Consider the following 12,755-nt stretch of genomic DNA (forward strand, 5'->3'; position numbering starts at 1 on the left):
TATCCAAATTAACAATTATCTTAAAAAAGGACAGATGAAATTTTATTCAGTCACCCGTACTGTAAGCTTATAATTTATTCATGATTGAGCACGATAAAATGAATTAGGGTCAGAAGAGAAAAAACGCATGCAGCAGAGAACAGATGGTCAATACCGAAATCGATAAAAACAAAAGTAATCTACATTCTGGCGTTTAGTGTTTAATTTAAAGGCAGGTGATGGTATGTATTGTTTTATTCTAAAAGGTTTTATCTAGTATAGAGTTGTGTTATATCAGTTCTTTAACTTCAGCTACATTAAATATACTGCATAAAATTGGAAAGTTATATCGAACTTAAGAAACCTGCTGTTTTTAAATTTATATCTAATAGAACTTAATTTTTTTGTCCTATACAGAAAAATTTTAACCAATATTATTACTTAAACAGTGGTAACTTAATAAAGTAGTGTAATGACAAGTTTCCCAGAAAATAGCAAATGTTGTAAAAGTTGCAGAAAAAGAAGAGAGGTAACCTTTTTTTAATAACAAATATATAAAAAAAATTATATGTATGAACATGCATTGCTTCAGTATAAGTGTGAGTTTATGTTTAGCAATGCTTTAGTATATGTTTATAAATGTCAAAATCTTTTAAATAGAAAAGAATGCGACGTAAAACTGAAAGATCTTCGAGATCAACTAGCCGAAAATCAACAAAGAGTCGAAGTCGTGAAAGGTAGGTATTTACTATCTTTAAAATAAACTATTTGGGATATTACACTTCATCTACGTGACGTAACTAAACGTATATATGACGTCACTAAATACTATTATGACGTTGCAGGTCGCGTTCAAGTTCGTGGGATCGAAGTTGTCGAAGTGATCGCGGGAATTCGATTCCGATCGATCCTTACAGAACTTCACCCTCGCATTTGGAACTTCGTAGAATTACAAGGTGGGTTTAACAAGAAATGGTAAAAGCCCTATTGTACAGTATGGCCTTCACCTTTTACTTAAAGCTTAAGGTTAGATAAAGGAAATTTAAGTCATAAAAATGGCGGTTTTTCTTATGGGTCCTTATGGTAAAATTAAGTAAATGGCGTTCTGAAATACCCATCCAACATGTAGTTATATATAAAAGGGTCTACAGATCGTTAAATAAAACCGCTTTTAAATAAATGAACATGAAATATTTATATTCTCGAATATATTCATTTTTCTAATAAATAATTAATTTACTTTTTAGCGCAAGAAAGGTGCCGATACCTTACAATAGAAAATGGTACAGTGATGACGATACGGATAATTCTGAAGACGAGTATTATTACAAAAGAAGGCGTTAACCAAAAACATCTTAACTACTTGTGTTTAATTTAATAATTACTCAAAAATTTCACGAATATATAAGGTTATAACTGTGAAATATTTTGCTGCCATTTCTATGATAATCATATTTATTTCCATACTTGTATTTAAATTGTAATACTATTCGTAATTTTATTTTCCAAAGTATGCGATTCTAACCAAAAAATTGTATTGGGTTTTTAGTCAAAACATTTTTGTAACTGTGAATTTTTACCCAACTTGCACAACTACTTACCTGCTATCTTCAATACAGTATTGCTTATTACTAGTTCCATGCTTTTTCTGCGTATATTTGTTGTATTACTGCCAACTGTCCATTTTTTTGTAAATAAACCAAAAATCTAACTGTGAAAATTCATTCTTTTCTTTATAGAATTTGTCGTTTAATTTATATAATCTCATATGTATATTAGTCTTAATAATAAAACTATCAATTAACAAAATATCCAAATATTAAAACAAACACCATATTATAACAATAAATAAAAATATCATTATATAAATAATACAACAAATACATCACAAGTAACTTTAAAATTATATACAAAATATTAAAACCAAATTTTGTTACATCATATTGCCTCTAGTAGTTTAAAACCATAAATGTATATGCATGTGTAATAACTTATTCTTTCTGCATATATTATACGTGGTATTGGACACAAGAACTTTTTGCCAAGCACAAATTAAGTTAAAAATAAAAAAGGGGGTAGTTCAATAATTTGCAAGCAGTTGATTCGACTTCAAAACTGTAGCTTCAAAAAATTAGGCTTATTATATGCAGTGTGGGATCATTAAAGAATAAAAGATCCTTGGCTCCAAAAGAAGTACAAGAGTGCATTAGTAGGGCATCAGTCAATAGCAAATCAAGCTAATTTTCTTACCATAGTAATAACAAAACCAAGAATAAAGAATCAACTTTAAAAAAAAAACTAAAATCATCCACCGCCTGCAGGGCCTTGCAATTTTTGCAACGGGTCTTCTATTGCTTCATAATTACCATATACAGCACCGTCGCGTTTATGCCGAGCCACGTGAATATTGGGGTTAAAAAGGGGGTCAAACTTAGGGTCGTTTGATGTCGACCCTCTACCGACTTTAGTGGCGAACACAATAAAGGTTAGAAGCGCGAGAAGTCCGATAAAGAGTAAGATAATAGTGCGACGCGGTAAAAAACGTGAATCGGTATACCCACGTCTTGGTAACGATCTAGACCTAAAATAATAAAATTATTAATAAAAATTTAAAAGTAAAATGATATTAAAAATCTGAAATTTCTTTAATCCAAATCAAAAGTGTAATTACAAAAGAAGGCGTTTTTTTGATAAAAAAAGGAGTTAAGTCAGTTTTACTAAAATCTAAAAAACCTTAAAGAATACTAAAACCTTAAATTTCTGTAATACAAATCAAATGTGTTAAAATTAAATAAAAATTTACTTTAGCCATCTTCGAAACCATGACAATGCCGATCTTCTTTGATATTTATTAGCACCATCGACGTCCTCGTGTCCTAACGATATTCTGCCAACTGGCAGATCTCTGCCACCTTTACGTGCCACCGTCACCATGTCACCAGAGTCAAGTGGTGCCACCTGGTCAATATTTAGCACAGTAGAATGGTTTAAAGATGGAGTATGGGTGGTGGCTGTTATATGGTTGTGTTGGTTCTAATAAAAAAATATTACATTGGTGAAATATTTAAATAGTCAATAACCACTATGTGTACAGGCCTATAGTAGAAAAAATTTTTTTTTCATTGGTGTAATTTGTTAAGTACCATACAAAAAATATCTTACCATAGAGTTATTCCATGTTTCAGTATTATTTGAGTAAGCATTATCAAGGCTTGTGTTCAAATTGGAGTCTGACATAAACGAATCTTTAGAAGTATTGTAGGGTATCGTTAAATCATTTAAATTGCTATTATCAAATTTATCTTCATCAGATATGAATGGTTCAGCATCAATATCTGTTTGGCTGTCCGCAGGCTCATCTATCTAAATAGTGTAAGAATATATTAGTTAAACAGGCATAGGGTAACAATATTAGTTTATTTCATAAATTTATTTAACCATAATGTGGAAAGGTCGACTTTATTTTTATAAACATGGAGAAATATTAGTTACTCCAAACCAGTCTCAAGTTGCCTTTGGTAGGTTGAGATATTATAAAATATAATTGCTAGATAATTAAGCTGCTAATTAAGTCCTGGCTCAGCAGGAGTTATATTATTTTTATAGTGCCTTACTGAAGGAAACTACAGCATGAGAGCAGTTGGGATTGAACCCAGGACCTCATGTAGTGATTAGTAAAGCCAAGGGTTTCGACTACAACTACACCATGCTGTCGAATCATTATATTAATTAGAAAAATAATAATCAGAGACATATTACTTACCAAGGGTAAACATAAACCAACCCTAGCCCAGTTATATTTCGATAGCACCTCTCTTAAGTTGTCTGTTACCAAACCAGCTTGATTTGGGGGTGGAAAAATAGCTGCGTTGCAAGTATAACATCTGTAACCCGCTGGTGCTGTGTTCGAAGGCAAAGCACGGAAATGTTTCTCCAAGCAAGCAGTGTGAAAAACATCTAAAAAATTGGAAAATGGAAACTATTAAAACCCTATAAAAAATTGCCTATAAAAACACTTTTTGGAAGGGTTCGTAGGTCTAATCATTTTGAGCTTCAATATAGCATTACTAGTTAAAAATAATATAAACAATCGTCTTTTAAATATATCTAACAATAAAAAATTAATTGCAATATATTTTCATAAAAAAAAAACACTTTTTAGAAGGTAGGTCTAATTATTTTGAGTTTTAACAAGCATTACTAGTTTAAAAATATTACATAACAAAAGTCTTTAAACAAATCTAACAATATAAGCAAAAGTATTACAATTTTTATTTTTACAAATTAGTTGCAAACTTGTTTTTTTATATACCATAACAAAGCAATCTAACTACATCTCCCTCAGAAATTGTAATATTACAAAGTGCACAGTTTGGGTTGTAATCACTGTCCTTTAACCATTGTAAATAAGATTGCACAATACACTAAAATAAAAAAATAATGTTAATTTTTTTTATATATTTATTTATCCCTGATGTAGGAAGGTCTACTTTACAACCTGGAGATAGAGTAACATCAGTTACTCAATCTCAAATTACCAGTGTCAGTTTGGAATATTATGGATAATAATTTTCTGATTTTTAGGCTGCTGATTATGTATAGGGTCTGCAAAAGTTTAAACTATTATAGCGCCTTACTGAAGGGCACGATGTCATTAGAGAAATAGAGATCAAAACCAGGACTTGAATAACTTTTACAAACACAAAGTAAAGAAATATAAGCAAAAAAACATCATATTTTAATACCAATTTCATGTAGTAACAACGAACTGGTTTTTAAACTTAAAAAACAAAAACTTACTCTCGGATGATTTTCTATAAGACAATGCTCACAAACATTTACACGATGTTCAAAGCAAAATAAATTTGTTACTTTTCGTTTGGGACATTTACAAAGCCCCATTTTTTAATATATTACCCACTTTTTGCTTATTAAACAACAATGAAACTTTTAATTAACTAAACCTACACGTTAAAAGCTAAAAATTTACAACAACACGTACGTTATGGATAGGTATCATATTCTGTTATGCACCGTTGATTATATTTTTAAGTTTATCCCCATGTAATATATTTAAAACATTTTTTCCCTAATATAAATATTAACAGAAAAAACAAGTAGTTTCTTTAATAAAAATTCAAATACTTCTAAACTACGTTACAGTAAATATAAATTTAACATATTTACTTTCTTTATAAGTTGTTAAATTTATAAAGTTTACTGTATAAAAGAAGCTTTTTGTCTTGGTCTAAGGCTGTAAAATAAACCACAAGTAGTTTTGATTTGTATGCAGTGCTCAAATATAATGAAAAACTTAAGAAAAAATGAAGTCTTGAATCGAACGTTGTGAAAATAACGAGAGAAATACATCACAAAAACCATAAACATTCAGGCATCACAAAAAGCGGCGAATAATGCGGAAGAATACACGACACATGAACTATTTACAGCACACACCGAACAATAACGATTTAACACGAAATGCGACAAAGTATTAGGCACTGTATATACAAGTTTTTTGGAAATTTTGGTTTGGGGTAAATTATGGTAAATTAATTTTAATCTGGAGTTAAATATTAGTGTTTAGGGGTCTAAGGCAAAACCAATACAATTCCAACCGTTAAAGGTATTAGTTCTTACCATTGACACCCCGTTTTACTCTTTACGTTCATCTGTTTAATATCCACAATATAATATTCAGCTAAAACAGTGTGAGCAATGTGTAGAAATTAAAGTGTACCATCAACAAAAAAACTTTAAAATATGCCTGGGTTAGGGTTAAAAACTTTTGCATTGATTAAGCTTTGGTCATAAATATTCTGCCAAATTTTAAAGGCAACTTAGTACCTTGGCATTTTTATAATAATAATAAAGGTAAGAATATATTAATATCTGTATAACCAAGCAATTGTGTTAAAATATAAAAATAAGCAGCAAAGACTTAGAACTGTATCGGAATAAAATAGCAAACAAACTAAAGGCACCTTGTCTAAAAATAGAGTTAAAATAGTCATTAATAATCAAACAAACAAAACAAATATTAATTCGACTAGAAAATAATATAAGAAGCCGTCTAAAAATATGGTTACAACTTTTAAAAAATACTAGTAAATTTAGAATGCCAATAGTAAGAATTAAACCCGACTACATTATTCAAAGTTCTTTTTTTTGTCATAGTCTAACGGCGAAAAAGTATTGGCTAAGCCTTAGACCAGGGTTCAAAATTACTTTTATGTTAAATTACCGGGGGTTAATACGACATATTTTCTAACTACGCGTTTTTGTACAACAAATTTTACGAGTGCGTTCGCAAAATTTTTCAACAAATAAAAAATCAAACAAAAAATAAATAAGAATCAACTGAAAGGCTAAGAAAGCAATACCACAACTAAAGTGAGTATAATAAGAAATAATAATGAAAAACAAGATATGGAAATAAAACGTCAAAATCTCATTGAAAATCAAAAATTAAATCACAGCCAACGACCAAAAAATTAATTTAAAATGAAATATTATTTTAAGGCGCTGGTGGCAAAGGCTTAAACAAAAACAAACAAAGAATTTAACTAAAAAGAATATACAATTTGAAATGATCTAAGACGACAATCAAACAAGCAACTATTCAAAGAAAAATAACCCAAAAAAAGCCGCACAACATGAACCAACTAAAAAAGACAATTTTGCCCGTTTCGGCAAGAATAAATACTAAAAAAATTGAACTTTAGAGAAAAACACACAAAATCAAAAACCAAACCACTTTCCTTGTCGTTATGACGTCATAGTTTAGAATCGACGACGTTGGTTGCGCATTAATGGTCGGTGGTTTCGAAATTCCCCGATCGAGTGTTGCCATTCCCAGCATTGTCGACAATAATACTTGAAACAATCCTAAAACAATAAAAATTCGATTAAAAAAGTTAAAAAAAATTCTCTTAAAAAAAGTTTTTACATAGCACGGATTGGCCTTATTTAAGAACAATCAACATGGAAGCAGTGGGGATCGAACCTACGACCTTACAAGAATTGTTTAGTTTATAAAAATATCAACCTACCGGTAGCTCTCTGCAGAAGTAGGGGCCTTGCTGGGCTTGACACATATTACACAACGCTGAGTCTTCCAAGTAAGGATCGACTTGGATCTTTTTCGAGAACTTGGGGGTTCGAATCTCGACGAAGGCAGCTCGTACAGCTTTCATGTAGCTTGAGTGTGTACTGAAAGTGACACGACCAGATCCTGTATAATTCAAACACAATGATAGTAACTTAATTTTGCACAAAATTTACAATTGCCTTTTTCTCATTTTTATTAACACAAAACATTATATTTTTCAATAAATATTAACTTACCGATTGGATATTTGTACTTATCAGTATCTATACCAGAGTAGACCACATTATCAAACAAATCGTTCATGACCTTGGCCAGTGCTTCAGCAGTGATCATACCATGCAGGGCACCTACAAATATTGTCTTGTTTGCATCTAATCTCACCGATGGTAAGCGCATGTAGTTGCTGTCAGTTAGAACCCATGGGATAATCTATATAAAAAGGAATTATAAAAAATGCATCTAAACATAAACATTGTCAAATAACAGCTTTAATAAAATATAAAAATTTGTAATTTGTCATTTAAATACACTAAGTTTACAAAATTAAATGTTGTGTACCCCATATTTATTATATTGCAATGTAGGAAATCTCTTAATTAATTCATTGACCTTACCTGTACTTCCTTACTGCGCATGCGTCGACTTGAAAGTCGAAAGAAACACTCGTTAGTAGTAACATCTTGTGTGCAGTTTAACATCAAACTCTTGATTGCTTTGTCGCTCTCAAACAACAAGTAAACATAACCAGCTGGAATACAAAATTGAAAGGTTTAAAATGGCTGTAGTAAATACCCTGTGTATAGCTTGATAAATTGCTCGATATACTGTTCAGATACTTTACCTCTTAATGGATATCTTGGTCCCTTCATGTCTTTGCCTGGCCATTCCACTCGTACCAAACCGTATGGTTTAAACGTCAAATGTAGGGCAGCTAAAGAAATTTCATATATTTTAAATTACAAAAAATATATATTATTTCCTAAAATATGTAGGCAAATATTTTACCTTCTGTGATATCCCATGGCACACCACCGACAAAGACTTTGGGTGAATAAGTTTGATTTGTGTAATGTCTCAGTGGAAGTTGACCGCTCCATGTGTAAGTTGCTTCACAGGTTGCTAAAAGAATTAGTCGGTTTATTATAAAAGCCTTTATGTCCTAAAAAATAAACACAACGGTTTAGTTAAGGGGCTCATTAAATGTATTTTAAACCTGCAGCTGATCTATGTAACCTGGCATCGTATTCCATCTTATCCGACACTCCGTAAATTGATGCCACATCCAGCAACTGATCCGCAAACGGACTCATCCCTGGCGACAATTGGTGGACACCGTTCGCAACATATTGACGTGGTGTTGAAGCTATGTTAATTTCCTGGCTACGGTGAGATGGCATTCCCATTATATTTGGGCCCATGAACAAGTCAGGGTTGGTGCTAAGGTGTAAGCCTTGTAAACCATTCTACAATTTAAACAACATTTAGGCACACTTATTATTAAGTATATAAGACATTTATAGGAAATTGTAAGAAACCTTAACTAATTTTAAGTAATTTACCACTAGTTCTGATATAGAAGCAGGGTCTGATCCGGAACTAAGGTAACTGCTGTTGTTGCTAAGCGACGAAAGGTCACATGGGTCAGGTGATGACCTTGTACTCCTGCCATCACTTCGGGCTGAAGCCATACTGGAGTTCATAGGGTGATGGCTTGGTCCTTAATTCGAAATTATAATTACATATGAGAATAAAAAGTTGGGCATGTATTGGTGGTTACTATATGCTGAGTCCAAAATTTTCAAGGAAAATTTACTTTCAAAAGTTATTAAATGACTACCATACCTCGCATATTGAATACGTCTGACGAAATGCTTCGACGTGGCACTTGAAGATGATCTACTAGTGTTTGAAAGTCTAAACCAGATACAAAAAATGTAAACAAATGTTACATGTATATTATTGCGCAACTTGTTTTTGCCATTATGATTACAGTTAGATTATTACGCAATATTTAACACAATAAAATTACACTTTATTGACCTTTAAATAGAGAAAAAAAATTCATAATTTTGGTTACCTGGTCGCCCTTGTCTGCTGACCATTTGCCGAATCTTTGTGTCAAATTCCAATTTTGCCTGGTCAGCGTAATAGTCGTTTAAGGCCTGTAATTCGGATTGCGTGTAGGCCTTCTGTTGACCCAAGTTTTGTGAACTACCCTCCGACAAAGTACGTCTGATGGCTGACATCGGATTTTGTAGATCTTTCAGCCGCTGCTGTACCTCGGTGTTGGCTTTGTGTCCGCCGGTGGTAGCCGTTTTTTCGTGTGTCTGCTGCTGTTTTAACAGCTTGTTAAACGAAGTCTGCTGTCCGGCGTCTTTTGAGTTATTTATTTCACTAAACTGGTTCAGAAGGTCGGCTATTTCCTTTTTAATTTCTTTTTTAGGCTCTGCAAAATAAAATACCGTTTTGGTACATCTTATTTTAATTAGTAACAGATGACAATTTTTAACCAATCAAATGTATTGCCTATGGGTTTAGTCATGCGTAATGTTATGACGCAATCAACATATTTAATTACATAAAAATTATACCTAAAGGATATTTTTATAGTAAAAATACCTGGCAATGCTGTGCTTTGTTGAGTTTTTGAGACTGGTGAATTGCTGTGTGGTGACCATGTCGTATATGGAACAGAGTTTTGCAATATTTCTGCAAAAAATAGTTTTTAGTTAAACAATGTCCATACCTACAACACATTGCCATAATAAACCAAACTTAATAGACTGTTTTAATGCCTTATAACAGTGTACAACTTAAACAGTTAATAAATTTACCCGTTGCATTTGATGGTTTAACTGAACTGTCGATGCCTCTCAGATCCAAAGTATTTCCAAGTAAGTTATTCATGTTACGAAAAAGATCGTTATTAGGGCAGCCGATATCTGAGGTCATTTTCAATCTCAAGTTTCTTTCATATAAAAATCAAACCGTTGGACAGTGTTATGCTAGATTGTGACTGAAACAAAGAACAGCGCTTTTAAAAGAGGTTTGGCGCAGCATTTTTAGAGCGCCGTGCGATTTGCGCTCCAGGAAAACGAGTAAATTTCTCAGTCAGTTTTTGTGCGTGTTTTGAAACGATTAAATTGGCTAAACACGGCCACAATGCTTCAATACATTGTCCAGACAATAAATCAAACTTAAATCAACTATAATATTAGTAGACTAACTTTTTATTTAAAGATTTGTCTTTTCCAATGACTTCATAATTATTTTCATGGTCGAACCCATGGGCAAAACTTTAGCTTTTATAGCCTAGCAACTTCGAATCAAAAACAAATTCCTGAAATAATGATCGTTTGAATTTGCTTTTAGGGAGTTAAAGAAAAGACAAGAAATGGAGGTCAGATGATCGAACCGTGTTTTAAATAAGGCAATAAAAAAGAATTAAGAAAAAATAAAAAAAAATGTCAAGAAAACAATTTTAAATAAAAAAGGTGTTTAACAATAAAACTTATTAAAAAATAGGTTTTCTATTTATTTAAAATAATTTTATGTGACTTTAACTTAAAATAATCACTATTTTTTCTATTATTTAACGGGTTGTACCTGAGGTAAGGTTCTCTAGCAACACCTGCCGATCATAATTTTATAAAGATTTACACCATATAAATTTCTTTTTTGTTTATTTTTAACAAAAAAAACAAGATTTTTAAACAATTCCGTTGTAAAATAAATGATTAAAATTTTGTGTATATTTATTAACAATATTAGACTGTATTTGTCTTTGAATATTCAACTACTCTTGGATTGTCATAAGACAATGTCACAGCAAGTGTTTGTCTTTTAAACAAAACCAAAACAATCTATTAACATAACTTATTGAATTTAAATTTAATCCACATTATTTTAATATAAAAAATATTAAGAACCGGCACAAAGTTGCGTGATACTGATTATAATGCAAGTAATTCGACCGGACGCATTCTCACAACACCCCTGGGTTAATTTTCGATAATTAGTAGTTGTACTGCAGAAGCACGTGTTCATCAAAATACAGGTGCAGTTTATGCATGTACATGTAGAAGGTGGTAGTTCAGTCTTAGAGTAAGTTTACGAGCGTGTCATTGCATATAATAGGCCGTTTGTTGGTATAATAAAACGCTTTATAGCATGTTATTATACTCGTTATGGAAATGAAAGTGAAGTGGTTTATAGCTTTGATGTAATAGGGAAAGGCAGGTGTTAATTTCAACTCACTTCTAATGTAATTTCATGGTTGTAACTCGATTCTATTTCGGATATATTATTATCGTTAAAAATAAGAGAGTGTGTAATTTTGGTAATTTATAGATAGTAATTAGGAAATGTAATAATAAACATTAAACAAGATAGAAAACAAAAAAATATATCTAAAAATTAAGCCAACAAAATTAAAAAGAGTTTGCTATAATAAAGTTATTTTTAAATAAAAATCATTTTAATTTTTTAGATTTTTAATTTATTTTTAATACCAAATAACTTTGTAAAATTTCCTTTATTTCCTAAAACAACAAATTCTAAATTTAATTGTGCCGAATTTCAACAAATCCTTAAAGTTATTTTAGTCAGTCCCTGCCGGGTATTCGAACAAAAAGAACCTAAACCATGGACTAAAACGGAACAAATTTATCACGCTCTGTTCATTGTATATATACTCCATTCAATACCATGTACTAAGTTAACAATGAAAATTGCACTTGTACGAGTTAAAATTTAACACGTCCAAAATAACAAGTCGTCTCTTGGTTACTAAAATGTTTTGTTATGATTTAATAAACCGACAGGTGTATTTATAAAGTGGTAATTATCATTATAGTTCAATCAATGTTATTGGCTGAGTTATCAGACTATGTGTTGCCTTATTTAATGACAAAGTTGTATTAAGAATTATGTTCAATTATATTTTAAACAGGTTCAATTTAAAAGTCTTTTTGTGTTGCATTTAAAAATATAATAACAGCAGATACGATACTAGAAAATAATTTTATTTTTTAATTATATAAGTAATATTTGTAGACAAAGGAATAAATTGAAATACTACATACAGAATTTCGAAAATAAAATTGTTATTTGTTAAATAAATCTATTAACAAAACCAACATGAAAATAAGACTTATAGAGACTGGTATTGTTCCGTATGAACTTGGACAGTGCGGCCTTATCTCCGAACAATAACCTGAATCGGAAGGACTATAGACAACAGCAAGATTTGCATTGTAACTTGCATTCCTACGTAGCTTGAACATGCATTGAAATTGTAGCAGTCTACAGCGAGTCTTATCTATCGTATATATAGCCTTATCTCAAACTGTTACATTCAGGTACAAATTTTTTTCCAATATTAAACAAACATTTGAGGTATATATTGCCAGTAGAATGTAAAAACAGAAATAGATGTATTATAGTTGTTTTGTAGCAACAGCTTTAGAAAATAGGATAAAGTTTTAGGACTAAATTAATAACTGACTTTACATATAATTTTTCTTAATCAATATACTTGTATATAGACAACTTAAAATGTTTAAAAATTATCTAATTTATTAAAAAAAAATTAGAAACTTAGGATTTTAGGAACAAAAATATGACTAGGAATTTAAATAAAAACAATGAAAACTTGGAATTAATA

At 31.0% G+C, this 12,755-nt stretch overlaps 3 protein-coding genes across 3 annotated transcripts; 1 reads left to right on the forward strand and 2 right to left on the reverse strand.

The window, feature by feature from the left end:
- Nucleotides 1–645: 645 nt before the first annotated feature.
- LOC145755386 (uncharacterized) lies at nt 646–1,323 on the forward strand. Its single transcript, XM_082571611.1, has 3 exons — nt 646–716; nt 825–935; nt 1,227–1,323. The coding sequence occupies exons 1-3, from the start codon at nt 646–648 to the stop codon at nt 1,321–1,323; spliced, it is 279 nt and encodes a 92-aa protein (XP_082427737.1).
- A 415-nt stretch (nt 1,324–1,738) lies between these two features.
- On the reverse strand, nt 1,739–4,943 carry LOC145755047 (zinc finger protein-like 1 homolog). Its single transcript, XM_082571247.1, has 6 exons — nt 4,780–4,943; nt 4,292–4,403; nt 3,743–3,936; nt 3,142–3,342; nt 2,783–3,012; nt 1,739–2,560 (listed from the first exon to the last, which is right to left on the reverse strand). Exons 1-6 carry the CDS (start codon nt 4,879–4,881, stop codon nt 2,284–2,286), a joined length of 1,116 nt encoding a protein of 371 aa, XP_082427373.1. The 5' UTR covers nt 4,882–4,943; the 3' UTR covers nt 1,739–2,283.
- A 1,819-nt stretch (nt 4,944–6,762) lies between these two features.
- Nucleotides 6,763–10,042, reverse strand: LOC145754665 (cytoplasmic polyadenylation element-binding protein 1-B-like). Its single transcript, XM_082570766.1, has 12 exons — nt 9,925–10,042; nt 9,725–9,799; nt 9,168–9,536; nt 8,933–9,004; nt 8,650–8,807; nt 8,304–8,553; nt 8,096–8,209; nt 7,932–8,021; nt 7,705–7,838; nt 7,327–7,519; nt 7,032–7,213; nt 6,763–6,867 (listed from the first exon to the last, which is right to left on the reverse strand). The coding sequence occupies exons 1-12, from the start codon at nt 10,040–10,042 to the stop codon at nt 6,763–6,765; spliced, it is 1,860 nt and encodes a 619-aa protein (XP_082426892.1).
- Nucleotides 10,043–12,755: the final 2,713 nt, after the last annotated feature.

This window comes from Corella eumyota, chromosome 6, assembly GCF_963082875.1.
Source record: "Corella eumyota chromosome 6, kaCorEumy4.1, whole genome shotgun sequence".
Lineage (NCBI taxonomy): Eukaryota > Metazoa > Chordata > Ascidiacea > Phlebobranchia > Corellidae > Corella > Corella eumyota.